This window comes from Agelaius tricolor, unplaced genomic scaffold, assembly GCF_023055355.1.
Source record: "Agelaius tricolor isolate 1412-34295 unplaced genomic scaffold, bAgeTri1.0.p SCAF_14, whole genome shotgun sequence".
Classification (NCBI taxonomy): Eukaryota; Metazoa; Chordata; class Aves; order Passeriformes; family Icteridae; genus Agelaius; species Agelaius tricolor.
Window position 1 is genome coordinate 7187977 of NW_027269274.1, and position 19023 is coordinate 7206999.

Consider the following 19023-nt stretch of genomic DNA (forward strand, 5'->3'; position numbering starts at 1 on the left):
AGCAATATCACTTTTCAATTAAGACTTTTAGCTGCACTGAGGTGCAAGAAGAGCTGCTTGGTGCAAAACAAATGCTGTGAGCCTCAGGTCTGCGGGGTTTCATGTGGCTCAAGATGCTGCGAGGACACAGTGTGGGGCTGTGGGGGCACCAGGGGCACAGCAGGGACATTGGTGTCCGTGGGGACATTGAAGACACAGCAGTGTCTGTGTTGGTTGTGGAGGTTCAGAGAGACAGTGGGTTCTGTGGGGACACCGCAGTGCCTGTGTGGGGCTGTGGGGACATTGAGGACACCGCGGTGCCTGTGTGGGGCTGTGGGGACATTGAGGACACCGCGGTGCCTGTGTGGGGCTGTGGGGACATTGAGGACACCGCGGTGCCTGTGTGGGGCTGTGGGGACATTGAGGACACCGCGGTGCCTGTGTGGGGCTGTGGGGACATTGAGGACACCGCGGTGCCTGTGTGGGACTGTGGGGATATTGAGGACACCGTGGTCACTGTGTGGGGCTGTGGGGACATTGAGGACACCGCAGTGCCTGTGTGGGGCTGTGGGGACACTGAGGACACCGCGGTGCCTGTGTGGGGCTGTGGGGACATTGAGGACACAGCGGTGCCTGTGTGGGGCTGTGGGGACATTGAGGACACCGCGGTGCCTGTGTGGGGCTATGGGGACACCAGGGCACACGCTCAGCACCCTGCACCTCCGGGACCCCCGCGGCCATGGCGGCGGCGAGGCGCGCACCGGGCATGCGCGGGGCCCGCTCGCCGCTCGCTCCCCTCGGCCCGCGCGTGCAGCACCGCGGCCAGCGCCCGCGCGCACGGGGCGGGGCGGGGTTGGGCGGGGGCGCGCGCGGGCGCGGCGGCGCGCGGAGCCGGAGCCGGAGCCGGGCACGGGCACGGGCACGGGCACGGCGGCGCCGAGCGGAGCGCAGCCCAGCGCGCTCCACAGCTCGCCCGGCCGAGCCCAGCCGTCGCCGCCGCGATGTTGGACCCGTCGTCCAGCGAGGAGGAGTCGGAGGAGCTGGTGGAGGAGGACAGCGGCAAGGAGCCGCTAGCACCCGCCGCGGCGCGGCTCTCGCCCAGCCGCCCCGGCGAGGGCCCGGGCGGCGGCGGCGGCGGCGGTGCCGGCGGCGGTGGGAGCGCCGGGGGGCTGCAGCCCGGCGGGCGCGGCAGCAGCGCGGCGCGGCCCGCCAGCCCCAGCCCCTCGGTAGCCAGCGAGAAGGAGAAGGATGAGCTGGAGCGGCTGCAGCGGGAGGAGGAGGAGAGGAAGAAGAAGCTGCAGCTCTACGTCTTCGTCATGCGCTGCATCGCCTACCCCTTCAACGCCAAGCAGCCCACCGACATGGCCCGCCGGCAGCAGAAGGTACCGGCCGTGCGCTGCCCTGCCCTGCCCTGCCCGGCTCTGCCCTGCCGGCCGGGCTCTGCCTCTCCTCTCAATCACCCACCCACCTTTGGCTGCTCCCTGCCTGCCCCTGCCATCCACCCACCCTCCTGCCCCCTTCTTACCCAGCCGGTGTTGACTTACCCCTGTGCACGCTCTCTAGATCCCCCTCTGCCCGCATCCCTGCCCACTCCTCTCCTCTCCTGCCGCTCCCGGGCCTGCAGCTCCCCGGGCACCCCAAGGGCACTCCCGGCTCAGGGCACCTTGGGCCCACGCGGTGCGCTTTGCTGGCAGCAGCCCTGGCTCGGAGCTCGGGGCAGCCCCCTGACCCCCTGTCACCCTTCGTGCTGCTCCCCGACATGCTCTCCCACACAGAGCCGGTGACATACATCGCTGCTTCTAGTTACGCAATCTAGTCGCGATTCGGGAAGTTTGGGATGTTGGCCTCTAAAGGTTGTCGAAAGGAGAGAAGTGGGTTATATTGCTGGGAAACGCCAGGCACGTGCTGTTGCCTCCTGCAAAGGGACTCCGCAACTCCATGCTTACTGCAAAGTTTGCTTAACTGGGAGTGCTGGCACTGACTTGGGGAGTTGCTGAGTCTCGTTTCAACTTCTTGCAAGTGTTTATGTTTCGTGAGCTCCCCAAGACTGCCTTCCTGGCGAAATGCATCAGCAGAGGTTTGCGGTGAAGTCTCTGCCACAGTCCTGACTCGTCCTCCCCCAGTGTGTCACCACAGCAGGGCCGTGTGCTGCTCCACGCAGAGGCTGGGCAGGAGCGCTTCACCTGGGCTCCCCATCTCCAGGAGCTCTCTTGGAGCTTGTTTCTCCTCTGAGGCACAAGCTCATGGGCCAGGGCAGAAATTAAGTTTCTTCTGGATCTGGACACAGGCATCTTTCAGTCAAATGTAGCCAACTTTTTCCCTGTGGCAGAGAGAGTTGATCTGTGATGTAATGTAGCTCTCTGAAACAGCTGGCTGATTTTTTGTCACCGTTTTCGGTTGAGTTTCTTAGATGGCAGTTTTAGCCTTGATCCTGTTCTGTGTTCACAAATGACCTTTGCAATTCAGGCAGACTCCTGGATGTATTGATGCAAACGACATTCAGTTCTGCTACACCACAGGACTATTATTAGTCATTGCAACATACGGAGGTAGGAAAGTGTATCCGTACTGTATCATGTAGTTTAAAGGCAATATAGGACAATCTGTTGCTGGAAGCTTGAATGATCTGCTTTTGTTTGCTGAGCAAAGTACATAGCTGAAATTATAGCCAGGTTTGGAGTTTCTTTTATCTGTTCTTTCTCCCTACAATGCTTTTCAGCAGATTGTGAATTTCCAAAGTCGTTTTGGCTTTTGTTTCCCGTGCAACTTCTTTGTGTTAGAGAAAGATGATGAAACTTACATTATTATTAGTTAGTTTCACTGAAATACAAACAACTAAGTCCTGCAACTGTTTCTCATGTAAAAGTGAACTGAAGATGAAACTTACATTATTGTTTGTTTCAGTGAAATAAAACCAAGTCAGTCCTGCAATTGTTTCTCACATAAAAGTGAACTGAAATTGATGAGCAGTTTATCCAAAGGAGCATGCAGCATTTTAGCAGTTCAGAGAAGAGTGGCTGGGAAGGACAGTTTATAGTCCCTGAAATCAAAATAGGGCCCTGTGAAAGGACAGAAGGGAGAGGAAAAGGTGGGGAATAAAGTGCAGGTGAAACAAAGAAATGAGGAGTAATGAGAAAAATTACAAAATGGCAGCAATATTCAAGGCTATGTAGAAGTTACACAGGATCTTGGGAGGAAAGAATCCATTCTCTGTGAAATGAAGAACATAGGGAAACATTTCTGGCTTATTAACATAGCTAAAATAGGTGTGTCTTGGGGGTTGACCCTCTCCCCTCAAACTTAGCAGTGAAATAGAATTGGGAAAGCTAAATTTACCATGATAATACATGTCAAATTGAATTTACCCTTTAAAAGGTGAATTAATTCTGGGGTTTTTTTTGTTTTCTCTATATCCCTATATTCAGTTGTCATGATCCTTGCCCTTTTTTCTTTGCCACGACTCCTGTTGAAGTCAATTAAAGGACTACCAGAGCCTGGAGTTTGTTGATGAACTTCATGTGCTCCTTTGCTTTGCTTTCCTAACACATCCCTCTGGGAAAGGCCCTTCCTTCTCTGGCTGGAGGGAGACCAGAGGGTGAAGGTGAGGGACTTGATTCCTCTTGAGCACTGAGCTTCAGTTGCAGTGTATTGGTTGGGTCTTCAGTAATGATAAAAGTGTCAGGTGCTCAAGACTCACCAGAGTGGAACAAATGCGTTTTGCTTCTTAGAGGAAAGGTGAGAGAAAACTGGATTTTGGTCCTGCTCTAATGGGGGCTGTTGGGTCAGTTTGCTCATCAGCAGGAGAGATAAACTGCTTCCTTTCCCATGTGCCATTTGCCTCTCCACCCTCACAGTCTGCAGTTTGCCAGGGAATTGTTTCATCCTTGAAGAAATAAGGAGCAGAAGATCCCCAAGTATTGTTATTTGCAGTCTCCAGGCTGGTGTGCGGGACCACGCTCCCTCCTTTCCCAGTGGTGCTGGACACAGAGGCTGCAGGGGCTGCTGCTTGATCCCCTGCACATACAGGGCCCTGGAGATGCCAGGGCTGACCCTGCCCATCTGCCCTCTGCAGTCACTGCCCATGGACAGGGTGTCTGGGAGCCCCACTGGGGCCCTGCCCAGGTGAGGGGACCTGGCTCCACACCCATGTCAGGGAGGTGCCACCATAGAGGTGTCTGGGCAGAACTGTGCAGCAGTGAGTGCTGGGGACCTGTCCCCAGCCCTACTCAGCAGGTTCTGCCCAGTGCTGGAAGGAGAAGGATGAGGTTTGGCCTCACCTGGCTCGCAGCTGTAGAATGGGTGATGCTATGACCCCAAGCACAGCCCAGGCAGGGACCATGGCTTTGCAGGTGAGGCAGTGAAGCTGTTGCCTGCAGAGTGGTTTCCTGTCTGGGGTATCTGATAACAACCAGCCCACCCCCACCACAGCTGGAGGACCACAGCTGAGATGGATTGTGTTGCAGCCAGCCCCTGCCAGGCTCCCAGAGCCCAGGCAGCTTCTAATAGCTTCACCTTCTTTGCAGTTTCCTCAGATCAGAAGGTGTTGATTTTGTTGTGGCCGCAGCACTGAATTCTTGCCTGGGCTGTGGATCCCTGTGTTGCTCCCCTGGGGTGTGTAATCCTCCCTCCTTGATCCTGCAGTGCTGCTGTGTCAGAGCTGGCTGGTGCCCCAGGGGCTGGGAACACAGTGGCACAGCGGGCACCAGTTGTGCAGCCACACACGCATGTGTAGTGCTCTGGAGCTGGAAAACGCAGCCTGGTGTTCTGCAGCACCCATGAACCACCCTGGAATAAAGGGAACTGTGTAGTTAAGGTGCTGTTGCACCACAAAGGTAATTACCTGCTGTTTGATAAATTAGAATGTATATGAGAGCGGAGAGAGCAGCGGAAACGTGTGAATGGATGGTGTAGCTGGGTACTTACTGCATGTGGGCATGACAGCACTGCTTGTTTACACCAGCAGTAAGCTCTGTGTTTCAGATTTCCAGATTAACTTAAGCAGAAGCCACTCAGAACTGGTATTTTTCTGATCCTGACACCCCAGAAATTTCAGCCACGGAGGAAAAACTGTTTTTTACATGAATGTGTTCAGGTCTACACCTCTGCTTTGGGTTTATTTTGATGTTTATGGGATAAGGCTCCACTTGAGTAACTACGGCATCTGTGATGTCTACCTGTAAGTTCTTCTATTTACATCTCACTAGCACTATTTCCCAAGGAAAAAGAAAAAAGGCTTATTAGATACCTGCCTGTGTTGTCTTTGCTTCCCACTTAGGTTTCTTTTTTAAGCCACCACTGAATTCCAGGCACATTAGAGATGCAGACAATGGTCTGCAAGATACTCATCCCTGTAAAGCTTGGTGAAAATAGGGAGATTTCATTTTTATCTTCTACCCCAGATGGGAGGAAGGTGCAGTGTGTGGGCAGCCATTATTAGACACTGGGGAATCTGAGCAAGAGACCAACTGAATGAGGAAAACCTCCCATCAGAGCGTACAATATTGCTGGATATGGAAGGCTCCAGCCTCATGATGCAGCTCAGGAGGAAAGTGGCTTTGCCAGCTCCATGGCTCTCAGAACAATGTGTTTTATTACTGCAGATGGCACTGAGCTTGGTAATTGCATGGCCAGGATGTGTGTGGTCTTTTCTCTAGATCATGCTGGTTTGTTGGAAGTGGAGTGGAGACGACCAGCCGTGCTTGGTGCCTCTTCCCACTTGATCCCAGCTGTCTGAAGCCTTTGGGAAGACAGCTCAGCCAGCAGCCTAGGGATGTTGGACAAGGTGTGTGTCTGTAGTGGTGCAAACCAAGCCTCCTTGGATGTGGGTTGTAACTTTTGCTAAATATCTCTGCAGCACAGCAGTCAAAAGGCACAGCACAGCCCTGGAATTGGTGTTTGTTCATTCAAATAGCATAAACTGAAAACACTTGTTGGGAAAGGGGCAGCAGGAATAACTTTTTAGGAGATAAAATGAGGAGAGCACATTAGGTCAGACATCGTTGCAGCTGTGGTTGCCACTGCCTGTCTTCCTTCCTGCAGAACAAGGGAGAAGGCAGGCAGGAGAGTAAATCAGTTCTCAGTGGAATAAATGCAGGATGAAAAAAGTTCCAGATTTGTTGCAGATTACCAGGGCTACTCCTGGGAGAAGAGGCTCATGATTTGGGTCCCTGTGTTAGCTTGTGGGATGACGTCAGGTGCATTAGCAAAATTCTCAGTCAAATTCAGCAAAGCACTTAAGCTTGTGCTTTGCTGAATGGTGATTGATTTAAGCACAGTGCTTCATGCAGAACAGGTGTGAGGGGTCAGAAACTGTTCAATTGGTTACAATGCATCTTAAAATACTGAATTCCTGCCATTTCAGCAGGCACAGAGATGCTACAAGAGTTAGGACACAGTAAAGCTAGTGCAGCTTTCCAAATAACCACATCTTCCTTATCGTGGGTTGGATTGTTACTCTCATGCCATACTTACACAAGTTCTCTCATAAAAGCACCAGAACACTGTTCTTCTGGGACAGACAGAACTCAGGTGGTGTTGGGACTTGTTTTAGCAGTTTTCTGCTGGAGGAATTTGTTTTTGTGATCAGATTCTGCTCTGCTGGTCCCAAGAAACCCTTGGAGATTTTTGGTTTTCTCAGCTCTGCAGGGCAGGAGAGGTAAAGACGATGCTCTGCTTGTTTTCTGTCTGTCCCTCAGTTGCTGTCTAGTGCTGTTTAGGAAGCAGCTGCAAGGTGCAGGCAGCTCTCAAGCATGAGCTGTACCTCATGCACAGCTCTGTAGCTGCAGCAAAGCTTGCAGGAATATTATTAGTGCTATGCCTATACAAACCTGGAGGAATAGTTAGGGGCTGGCTTCACCACTTAGATGGCTCAGTGTGGGCACAGGCCACTGCTACCATCAAATGAGGGCTGTGTGTGTGGCTGGGCTCGTGGCTGGGGCTGTGCCCAGCTCTGTGCCAACCCTGAAGTGAAGGTGAGCCTGCTTGCAGAGCATCACCATGGCAAGGAAGGTCTGGCACATCTTAGATGCTGTGCTGCTTAGCAGTGTGGAGTGCAGAATGTGATTACTGTGCTCAAGTTGTCTGGGATCTGCAGAAAACAGTTGTTTTCAGTTAAAACACTTATAATTTATTTTGCCAGTGTCTTATCTTAATTTAATTTTAGGAGATATTAAATATTTGTCATACTTTGGCTATTTATATACTTGCAGTTTATTGGATTGTGAAGTGGGTAATTAAATAGGCTGTGAGCTTGGTCTTTGGCTGTTGTAAAACTTTGCAGTTCCTGATCCATAGCCTGACATTTCAATTATTGTGGGTGGCACCTCTTGGGCCAGAGATGCTACTAACTAAGAGTGGAGAAGACTTATCTGATCATGCAGCTCCAAGCCCTGCTACAGCCCATTGTTTCAAAAGGTGTAATTTATGGCCTTGCTTTGCATAGTCTAGACACTCTCCCTGAAGCACTTTGCCTCTTGCACAACTTGTAATTTTTTTTGCTGAATGGTGAGTCACTTGTTCTCCATTTACCTCTGTGGAAAGTGGTCGGCAAGTCATTTCCCTATGCAATTTTTTGTTAGCTGGAGAAATATTTAATTTGTTTTTAGTTTATTTAGCTGGAGCAGCCCAGCCATCACAGCTCTGCTACTAGCAGTGTATATATACAAACCCCAGAGCTACTGCCAGTGCTGTAGTCCAGAGTGGTACAAGGTAAACATCTTCTTTCTTTTTCATGATGTAAACTTGATCAGTATGTTAAGTCTAATCAATACAGTATGATCAATAAAGCTGTTGCTTGGAGAGTATTGATGTGAATCCAGCTAGTGGCTTCAGCAGTGCCAGGGTTTCACCCCCAAAATGATCTCAAGAAATCAGATATTTTAGTGTGCCTTTGAGCATTAAGACTAATTAAAACAGTAGAGTTCTCTTAAAGCAGCAGACAAAGGGACTTTCCTTGGTGATGAGCAGCTCTTCTCCATTTTTGTCACCCAGGAGGGTGGGAGGGGTTTGATGGATGGCCCCTCAAAGGTGTTCCCTTCCTGGAAATAGAACAGGGTGAGGTCCAAGGGAAGGTGCCACCTCCCTGCCCAGCTCTTTTAGAGCGTGGTGCAGGCATGGCAGGACAATCAGAATTTTCTCCTCACATTGGATGCTCCTTATGCAAGTGGCACCACCAGCTCCCAGTGGATCAGAACTGGGCCACCCTTCTTGGAGGGGATGCTCCAAGGTCCAGCAATAGGGTCCAGCTGCCTCTTCATGAGGATGGATGAGGGGAGATGTGAGAGATGGAAGGTTCCTGGGCAGCTCCCCTGGGTCATTACCAGGGAGGTACTGACAAAAATACACAGAGCATCCTAGCCTGGCACTTGCTTAGCAAGAAGTTATTTGTGGGTACAGAATATTTGAGTTGCTTCAAACAGGTTTTCCTCTGAATTGTGTGGGCTTCATTTTTAGGACAGGACATAAAGTGCAGTTGCTGAGTGTTTAATGTTAACCTTTTGAAATTGTTGTTTGAAAAGGTGCTTTTAGTGATAATATTTGGTATTGTTTGTCTGTGATTCAGGCTGATAAAGTCAGACATTTTCTAGAATTTAAACACCTGAGTCAAAGTGTCATGCAAATATTTATTCATCTTGGGGTAAGTCGTGCTGTGTTTGTAGTTGTCATAGTTCAAAACCTGTCTGTCTACTTCACAGTAAGGTTGGGAGCTTGGACTTTTAGTAGTGTCAGGTATATAGTGACCCTCATGGGTGTCTCCCCGTACCTAAATGTTAATATTTGATGAAGAAACTTAATGAAATCTAGATTTAGTCACGTTTTTTAGTGACGGTGCTGTGGTGTTTATCTTTGGGGATTGGCAATACAATGTGCACATCTTGAAGGAACCTCACTGACTTTGGTAGGACTGTGGGCTGATGCCACAATGCATTTGTGTAATACCCTGACAAACAGGGCTGATGGTCCAGCACTGCCCTTTTGTGATCTTGTGTGCTAAATTAGGGTGACATTCGCACAGAGGCAGGGCTTTCAGACTTTCTAAAATCTTCAAATCTAGCTTTCTCTGTAGACCCTCTGCAGACCCCCTTCTGCTCCCTTTTTGGGGTGGGATTTAGATCCACACTTGATGATTTAGGTTTAGCGTTTATGAGCTGGATCTGCTCCTGTACAAGCATGGAGCAGAGTGACCCTGTCCCTGCAAGTCTATCACTCGCTGTATGTCTTCAGCCAGGTGATGAATTTTGGGGGGGAAAATTTCAATAAACTTTTTGGCAGTGGAAAAGAAGTATTTGTTTAGGATGTTGTCGTTGCCTGAGGCACTTCTGCAGGAGAAAGAGGCCTCCTATCCAGAGCAGCTGCAGCACCGCAGTGTGCACAGGCTCAGTTCAGTCTCTTGGAGCAGGGATAAAAGGGGGTGGTTTGGCTCCCAATTGCCTGTCTGGCACAGGGGAGGACAGTAATAGGGAGGAAAGGCTGTTTTCCAGGCACACACCTTGAGGAGCTACTGATAGAAGAAACTGTTTGTTAATAATTGTCCTCTTGAAACAGTCTCACGGGTTGCCTTGTAAAGAGCAGTGTCTGCTCTAGCATTTGAATTTGATTTCTAGCATTTGCATTTGATCCTGAGAACCCATTGAGCTGGAGAGGATGGCGCTAGGAGTTTGCAGATTCTGTAAGTTTGTAGCAGCCACTGATGTCTGTTAGTTGCAGTGTGCTTTTAATCCACGAAGTCTGTGGGGCTGGCTGACTCCTCTGGGATGCCATTCTCCCTTTCCTGGGGAATTTCAGTTACCAAGGCACATGATGCTAAGTTGGCATTGCCCTGAGGTGCAGAAGGCTTCAATCCTGTTGAAGGGTTTTACTGCTTTGAGCACCCCAACATGTGACTACAACCCACAAGTTTTTCCCCACCTCCACATTGCAGGGGAGCAGCCCCATGCTTTCCTCAGAGCCCCTCAGAGAGAGACAGTGATTTACCTTTGTAAAATACACATGGGTGTGTGCATGAGGGTCATTTCAGAGCCTGGAGTGTCACAGCCAACAAACAGACTCTGGCTGGCACTGGAGAGGACAAGGTGCCTGGCTGGTGGGATAAAGGGACTTGGCTGTTAGAGGGGAAATAGACCAGTAATACTAAATACAGCTCTGTGCTCAGTGATGCTGGTTCTGCAAGAAGGCACTCACTCATCTGATTTCCTGTTGGTGCTTTGCTTGGGAATGAGCTGTTATCCCAAGGAGTGATTTGGGGTAGCCCTGTCCAGCCAGTTGGCCAAGTGAACCTAAATACTGTAGAGACACTTTGGGAAGAAATTTCTGGGCTTGCTCTGGCCAGCCTTGACATGTGGCTGGTACAAGTGGCTGTGGAAGGGAGAAGCTGCTCCATGAACAGCAGATACACCCTGTGTTTCACTCAGTGCTCCCCTCAAGGTGTCCCTATCTGTGTCCCTATCCCTGTCTGATGGGTGTGGGCTGGGAAGGAAGGAGCACTTAGGTGTTATGTTTTAGGCACAGAAAATATGGGATGATTTGGGAACAATTAGTTGCAGCCATCCAGAAGTTCTGTTGGACTGTTGCTGATGCTGTAGTTTTGGCAAGGAGGTACTTCCACTTTGCCTGATGTGCTGTTGCAGGGGGTCAGCTCCTCCACACCTCAGCAGCAGAGAATTTAGGCAGCTGGAAAAGGATGTGGGTATCACATAAGCAGAACATCAAGCAAAAGGCAATTTTCTTCTAAGATGCCAAACACCTTTTCCTAGTTCAGCAAGAGGGTAGAAATGCTTTGCATGTTGCATGTGACGAGTTTGCTTTTATTGTCACCACCTTCCTTCCTTCCTTCCCAGCAGACTGCTCCCATTCTCCTTGCAGCCAGAGATGATGACAGACTCGTCTCTGCCTCAGGAGGAAGCTAATGGGGTGACGCAGCAGGAGCCAGCTGCCTTGCTACCTGCATGGTGACACTACAGGGGGAAGGACAGCCACAGCCAGCACTTCTTCAGCCACAGGCCAGGCTGCATGACCTGTGCACGCTGCAAAAACCAGCTCTGTGCCTCCCACCCTTGCTCTGCAGACCACCCTCTGCCAGTGAGACCTCCAGGCAGAAGCCATCTGCTGCTGTTATGTGGGGATGTTCTGAGCTGCATGGGGTTGGTTTTTGGTGCATAGCAAAGAGCTAGCTGGAGTTAGGACTGCAGAGACTTTGTGTGTGCTCAGTCATTTGTAAGAGCAGAGCAGCTCCCAAACAGGAATCTATGCTGATGCTCTGCATTGGGAAAGAACAGGGAGGTGGGAAGGGCACGAGACCTGGCTGAGGGACTTTGGAGTTGGGAAGTTTCAGCTTTGCCCCCTCCCTTTATCAGGTGTTTGGTGCTTTAGTCTGTGAACTTTCCTCCTCTGGAAGGGTACCTGTGAAGGAGCTGGGGCAGGGAGGAGGGATTGCGGCGGTTCTCAGGTGTGGTTGTGTTTTCCTTTTCCATCTCCCATTTGCTCTGCATCAGATATGCCCAGGGCTATGCACAGATGACGGGGAATAATACTCTTCTAGCCTCTAGCTGTCTCAAGAGAGAGCTGCTATCCTCAAAAGAGTTGATCATGCAGTGGTGGATTATGTTAGCCAAGGCTATGCCTGGTATGATTTCTACTTGTTTATGAGCTCCTGGACTTAAGTGGTACCTTCTACTCAAAAAGATGTTGGTAGTAATTCTGCAAAGACTCTTGAGGGTTTTATCTGCTCCAAGGGCAACTTCTTTCCCAGAATCTCTCATGACACATTCCCGCAGAGCCTGAGCCACATGCCCAGCAGGGAGAGCAGCAGTTGGTGCATTTGTTCCAGCCTAACTGGTGTAGGGAGGGAAGGCTGGGCAGAAATTATATCAGAGAACCTGTTTTTTAAACTGTGAGCTGGCTGCTTGTACCAGCTACATGAGCCATGGGCATCCCCTGGAGGGCTACACCAGCCTGGGAGGGAGTTATGAGCAGAGCAGTGGAGTGTGCCTGAGGCACGGGTAGGGAACAGAAGCAACATGCCAGTAGCAAGGTTGGAGGATGGAGGAAGTGAATTTGGCACTGGAATTACACTTTCAAACTTCTGATTTTGCTTGTTTTTAAGTGCTGTTACAAGTGCAAGTGCTTGTGCAAAGGTTGTGAACTGAGCAGGATGGGGTCTCCATGGGCGTTGTTAGATTTCTCCATCAATAGTGAAAGCCACCGAAATGCCTGGACTCCTGTGCTGGCTGATATAAAATGGATGTTTCCTTCTAAGACTGCATTGCATCCCTGCTGCTGAACTTTTATTTGGAGTTCCTCAAACTATGACCTCTGAAGCCTCTGTGGCAAAGCTCCTGCTTGGTACATATTTCATGCAGCAGGATGTCAGCGATAGAAATTCTTCCTGTAATTTCATCTCTCTGTAAATTCCCTTTTCTCAGCTTCTGTTGCATGCCAAAATATTCCTTTCTACACAGAAGTCACCCCAAAAGTGAATCAGATCCTGCTGAGCAGGACAGTCTTCCCACTACCTATTTATAGTGCATGCAATTACCCTCCATGCATCTCGGAATTCTAATTGCCTTTTTATTGCTGTTTGTAGTGTGTTAAAGGTTTTTGAATGCTCATGCCTTGTGTTCTCATTAGCTCTATTTATTCCTCCTTTGGCTCCCTTCCTCAACCTCATCAAATTTAGCATCTTCATGCCTTCAGGGCCTTGGACAGCTCTGCCACTTCTGACTTCTCCCATGTCCTTGCTTGTGCTGCTGCTCCAGATGCTTTGTGTTCCCCAGTCTCAGTCTAACATGCTCTCGGGACCTGTCTCCTGGAAGGGGCTCTGTGCCTGCTGTGGTACCCTGCCAGTGATCCCTTTGCTGGGCAGGGTGCCTCAGGGAGGTGCCTCAGTGTCTCTGAGGCAGCTGTCCTGCATCAAACAGGGCTGTTCAGCGTGGTGAGGCTGCCCAGGCAGTTAGGGGCAAGTACATGACTTCCAAATGGGGAGCAATGGTCAAGAGTCTGGGGAGCAGCTGGTAATAGGGACTGGGAGTTGGTAAGCCAGGTGAGAGGCAGGTGCTCTGGCCTGGGGTCCCCTGCATGGATTTGTTTCGTCAGGGTGGCACCAGAGCTGTTGTGCCACCAGTGGTCCCCTTGTGACAAGACCCTTGTGTAAAGCCACAGTCTCTTGGGCTGGGGGCACATACAACTGGTATCACTGAGATTGCTTTTTTTGGAGCTTTGTGTGTATCCTGTACCAGTTTTCACCTGATGGGCTTGTGCAGCACCTGGCACCCTGGTGGGTCACTGGGAACAAGCAGTAGCCTCTGTTTGTCTCATATAACTTCTTGAGTGCAAAGTCCTTTAATGTTGTTTGCTTTATGTTTTAGCCTTGTTGTGTGGCATTTCCATGGCTCAGATTAATTTAATTATCCCCCGAGGTGCTTGCTTGCTCACAGTTGTCCAGGACTCTATTGCCCTCCTCTTGTGTATTGAGGAGCCCACACAAATCTGAATCATCAGCAAATGTAATCACAGTGTTTGATGTTTGTTCTTCCAAGTCCGTGATATATACAATGAATGAAACTGGTCTTAATACCCATCTGTGCCTCCCCTTTCAGCACTTCTTATGTTCCAACATGCTTATTTGCTGTGTACAGCCCTGCCACCCTGTCCTACCAGCATTTGTATTGCCCACAGGAATTAATGTTTTATGTAAAATTGTATCAAGAGCCTTCTCATCCTAAAGGTAACTTATGGCCAGAGCTTGCTGTCAGCAACTCTAGCATGTCTGCTAAGCACAGTGTCTGCTCAGGGAGGGCTGAGCTCAGTAGCCTGCAGTGCTCTGTGTGTTGGGGGCTGAGGATGGGTGAGTGCTTCGTGCTGCCAGCCAACATTCAGTGTCCCTGCCTGAGGCTGGTCCCAGCCTCTGACATGGTGGCACTTGTGACATGGGCTGTGCAGCGTCACTCTAGGCTGGCATCCTCATCTGTGGGCTCTGTCTGAGTGTGAGGGTTCATTAGCCAACAAGAGAGTTACTGAACTGGAACAGCCTGGAGCTCCTTGGTCTCAGTGGGAGTTTGCTGTTTCAGGTTCCTTGGGAAAGGTGAAAGCAAAGGCAGAGCTTGGCAGTTTGGGCACTGACTGGGGGCTTGAGTTTGAGCCAGTTTACAGGCTCAGCTCTCTGCTCACTTCTTCATAGACTCACACAATTATCCAGATCTTTCTCAAGCTGTTATCAAAAAAGTGGTGAAAATATTACTCCTGGAAGACAGAGCTTGTGAGATGCTGAGTGAATTGCTTAGTGCAGGATGCAGGTCTGGGGAGCACTGGGGCTGGACCTGGTGGGAGTGGCTGTGCTGTAGCTCAGACACGCTCAGACACTGAACACCAGAGGCTGCCCCTTCCGTGACTTGCTGTGTCCTCCAAGCAGCTTTTACAGCTGCTCCTTCTTAAAATAAGACAGTTAATAGTCTTGCATAATTCATGCTTACAAGTTGTACACATTTGATGATAGAAGGAGCTGATGTTTCATTTACACACATGGGGCTTCATATAGATCGTAACAGCTCTCTGCCTCTGCACAACAGCCATGCACCCTTTCCTGCTGTTTGTGTTTGGGCAGGTGGACAGCAGCCTGCCTGCTGTTTCCATAGGCAGGGCAGTGCCTGGCTTGCCTGCAGCCTGCTCCTCTGACATTTCCTGAGCTTGTCACAGGAGCTGCCCTCCTTCAGGAGGGAGAATTGCAGTGTAATGCAGAAGCAGAACAGGAAAATCTTCATCCTTATTGCTCTCAAACCCCAGCTGCTGTATGAAAGGGAGGCAGTTTGGAGTCCTGAGCCTAGTTTTGCATTGCTGGGAGTCCGTGGAGCAAGGCTCTGCTCCAGATGGGCTCTCTGGGGATGCATATGGATGTGCTCTGGCTGTCCTTGCTTGGGGCGCTCTCAGTGCACAACGCGGCCTTCAGATGTTCGTGCTCTGGTGAGGGCTCAGGCTTCAGGGACAACCAACTGTGACTAGCAGGACATGGGCATTTTAACTCATGTAGCAGCTCAGCTGCCTTCTGTTAAAGCCCACACATTCAGGGGAAGAATAAGACCTCTGATTCTCTCCTCTCAGCAAAGGCATGAGAGCCAGTGGCCAGCCAGAAGCAGCTGCCTTGCTGTTTGGTTGCTGCAGGTTTGGGAGAGAGTTACAACTGTAGTGGGGCAAATCATCTCCATTTATCTTTGGTGTTATGCCTCGGTGATGTCAGAGGGTCTCTTTACATTGCATATATATTCAGGCTAAGCAAATCACAGAAGTTTTCCTGTTAAGATTTAATGATGAAATAAGACACTTATAAGTGATTTATTTTTTTCTTTAGCCAGTTGTTTCATTTGCTGTATAACCTTAATGCTAATGGTAATAATCTTTCCTTGCTGTGACTCAGGGGAATGGATGTGCCTTTTGAATTTGTTTTTTTTACCTAGACAGAATCTTTGTGGTAGTTTGTTGATTTTTTGGGTTTTTTTTACAGCTCTGATTACTTGCTTTGCAATGCTCTGACCTGTATTCAAGGTGAAACTTGTGATAAATATTTGCTTTGGGGAGAGAGGAGCAACCATGCTTTTGAGAAGATTAAGGCCTGTCAGGCAGCAATCCTCATTTCAATTAGACATCAAAATGCAAATCATCCAGACTTCAGAGTATGTCAAGGTGAGAGCAGAAAGGACTTTAATACATTCGGAGATTAAGTTGAAATCCTTGAGCACTTTAATTGTTCTTGGTTAGTTACGCTGTCTAGGAACCGTGTGGGGGTAAGTTACAGCTGTGCAAGGAAGCCCTTCAAAGATAGATTTAGTCCCAGGATTTCAGGGGCTGGAGGAGGGATTTGCTCACCTGGATGCTTGGGAGACTTTGCTGTGTTTGAAAGGGTGAATGACAGAGCTTGGGCAGTGGGAAGACTGAAGTATTTTTTAATTTCTGCTTGAAGAGATTAGCTGTGGTTTCATGGAATGTAAATGAAATTCCTACTCTTCGTTCTCTTTTTCTTGTATCTCTTTCTGACTTCTCAAGCAAACATTAATGAAAAAATTGGGGGTAAGAATCAGCAGAAAAACCAGCTTGTCCCTGTTGAAACCATGGGTACAAGGTCGTAGCTGTTTATGTAACAAATCTCAGGATTCAAAAAATGTCCTTGGTGTCGTCTTGTGCAATTTTTCAGAGGTGTTTATGGAGACACAGTACTATTTTGCACCAGAAATTTTAGCCATACACTGTAATTGTACATTGTGCACCTCTTTGTATCCAGTTTGAATGATCACACTTTGTAGATATGACACAGAAGCTTAATAAAAAAATAGCAAAAATGCAAATTATGCATCTATCTTATTAAAAAAAGAATAATTATGTTAGCATGTAGACTCTGCACTAGAAAAACTTTTGTAGACAGAAAAACTCTCCAGCTGTGTTCTTGGAAGCTGGACCTTGTGTGAAGAGCATTTGCAGCCACCTCACATCACCCCCTTCCCAAGGGAGCCAAGCAGCCAGTGAGTCCCCATGGCTGGCAGATCTCCCTGGGCCCTGCAGGGCTGGGGCTCTTTTTGCAAGGCAGGTCTGGGCATTGCTCTTGGGAGTTGCTGGGCCTTGGTAACTCAGCAGAGGTGGGAAGGGCTACAATCAGGGAGGCAGAGGCAAAGAAACAACCTCCTGCATCATGCAGGCTACTGCTGAATCACTGTTTATGCTGTTTCTGTACCTGCTGACTTGATGCATGGAAATAGGGTACCTCTATTTTTAGTTCTTACCTTGTGCATTCATGCACATGCACGCTGAAATTATACTTTTTGTGATGGGAGCAGTTTCTTGCCTACACAGGGAAAGTATTTCAGAGTTGTGGCACAGTAATTCCCAATTTCTTCCCTTCCTAAAATCATCTGCACAAGGAGAGAGTGAGGGAGAGCTGCTTGCTCTCTGTAGTAGTACAGGATGCCCTGAGTGCCTTGAAGCTGCTGCTGCAATCGATGCCATCCAGACATGCTCCTGCCCCACTGCCTTTCTGGCAGCAGAATTACAGCTGCCAAATTTTATTCCATACCCTGCTGGCTTCCTTTACCCTCTGCTTTAGAGCTTATTTGATACCTAAATAGGATTTATCAACTTTTGCAGCAGGACCACAGTGTTTTGGTTTGTTGCTGTCAGTTTTTAATCTGTGATTTATTTTGCCCCTGTTGATGCTAGTGGAGCAATATTCAGCTCTATCAGCAGAGGAAAAGGTCCCAAGATGAAACCAGCACATTTGTTTTGGCAGGAGTTGTGTGTTTGCTGTTACCTGCTGCTGCATTAATTGTGCTGTGAAAACAGGCACCACTTTTGAAGTAATTTAGATATAAATTACCTATATGAGCTGGAACATTGAGGTGAGGGAAAGCAGTGACTCGTTGGTACCAAAAATGACTCTTTTCACTGGGGGCAAGATCTGGTTTATTCTGTTTATGCTACAGGAAGCCAGTGGTTGCTGGTGGAACATTCCAGTGAAAACAAAGCTTTCTCATTCTAGTGTGTTGGGATTGACAGTGGCATTTGGGAAGAGAAGAAATAAAAAGTGCTCTGCTTTTAAATGGCTCTGTCATTCATGTAGCAGCAGCTTTGTGACTCTGTCTGTCCTCAGCTGCTGCAACTTCAGAAGCTGAGATTCCCCAGAGCTGATGAGATTATTTGACTCAGTGATATTCTTTAGAAAATGCATTATTCCTTCCCTGGTATCCTCCTGGTGCACAGGGTGCTGGTCCCTGCCACCAGAAAGCCTAGGAGTGAGTGCTGCTGCTGCTAAAATGAACAAACTCATGCATACAGTGACAGCAAACTGGTCCAAGTACTGTGTCCCATGTGAGAAGTGTGACAAAAGGCTTGTCAGGATTCTGCCTTAAATTCCTGTGTCCAAAACCTTAAGGCTGTACTTGGCAAGCATGAGGTTTTTTGAACTGCCCTCTTTAATTTGCTCTTAGGAGAAGGTAGCAGGGGAATAGCTGCTGCTCTTGAATACTGGGTGAAGTTTGGCATCACCTGGGTGGGAATTATGCCTTTGCCCTGAAGGTCTTTGCAGCTTTGGTTTCTGGAAAGGCTGAATGTGAAACTGTCATCTCCCAGCAGGTCTCATGTCTTAAACCACTTGCAACAGACCCTGTGGCAGGCCTTGCTTTCCTTAGCAAGCTTATTCAGAGTCTCAGTATCCAGAAATTTGTGTTGCCTCCAAATTCAGATCCATTTCTTAAATAACCTTTTACTGCACTGTGAGAGTTTCGTCTGGCCAGCAAGAATGACTTAGTGATTCTGGTACTCACTCTGGCCCAGTGATGCCTGATGTCCTTTGGGTCCTCTGCTGCCCTTCATCCTTACAGAGCCTTGGCACCCACACCTAGGAGAGAATGGTGTCCTTGTGAAACCCTTGCTGGTCCAGTTTCTGTCCTTGTTTCAGGGATATCAGGAATGAAGCAGTTGCTTGCATCACTGCAGAGTAATTTTCTGCCTCTGGAGCCACGCACAGAGCTGCAGCACGTTCACTCCTCGCTGCACACACAGCCCTGGCTTTTCCTGGTGTGAAAAGCCTGCTGAATTGTTTTAAAATGTCACAGCAGGAAAGAGCTTTATTTCTTGTACTCCATCATTTATGTCAGCCCAACTTGTGAGCTGTTTGCCAGAAGCACGTGCATGTGTGTAAATGCATTGGCTTTACATGGACCTGTTTTCTGTGTGTTTGTGGCTGCCCTGCTGAGAAGCATCACCAGGCAGTGCTGGAAAACTCCTGTGGCAAAAGAGGGAAGAAAGGGAAGAGGAGAGCTGGGGAGAGGTGGAAGGAAGGTGCTCCTCTTGAAGCAGAAACACCATTTGCTTCTGCTTCACCTTCTCACAAAGAGACAAGGAGGACCTTTGGGCTGTGCAAGGACACTTCCCCCAGTAGATGGGAATGAGGTAGAGCAAGGGCTACCCAAGAATAGCTGTTTAGAAACAGATCCATGGTACATCTTGGGTTTGGGGGGAGAAACACTGGAGGTTTGGGCACTTTTTTTCTGGACTTCAAACTGGACTGAA

The 19023-nt window shown here is 49.1% G+C and overlaps 1 protein-coding gene across 16 annotated transcripts in view; it reads left to right on the forward strand.

Moving 5' to 3' along the window:
- The first annotated feature begins 861 nt into the window (after positions 1 to 861).
- The window catches only part of CADPS (calcium dependent secretion activator), a 207102-nt gene continuing 188940 nt past the window's right edge, over positions 862 to 19023 (forward strand). For 9 of the 16 annotated variants that reach the window (XM_071439452.1, XM_071439462.1, XM_071439454.1 and 6 more), the window contains exon 1: positions 864 to 1361. In XM_071439452.1, the coding sequence (XP_071295553.1) occupies positions 981 to 1361 (381 nt within the window). In that variant the 5' untranslated portion in view covers positions 864 to 980. Of the gene's footprint in view, positions 1362 to 19023 lie in introns of all 16 variants that reach the window. The other 7 variants (XM_071439449.1, XM_071439460.1, XM_071439450.1 and 4 more) reach the window with 2 other exon arrangements.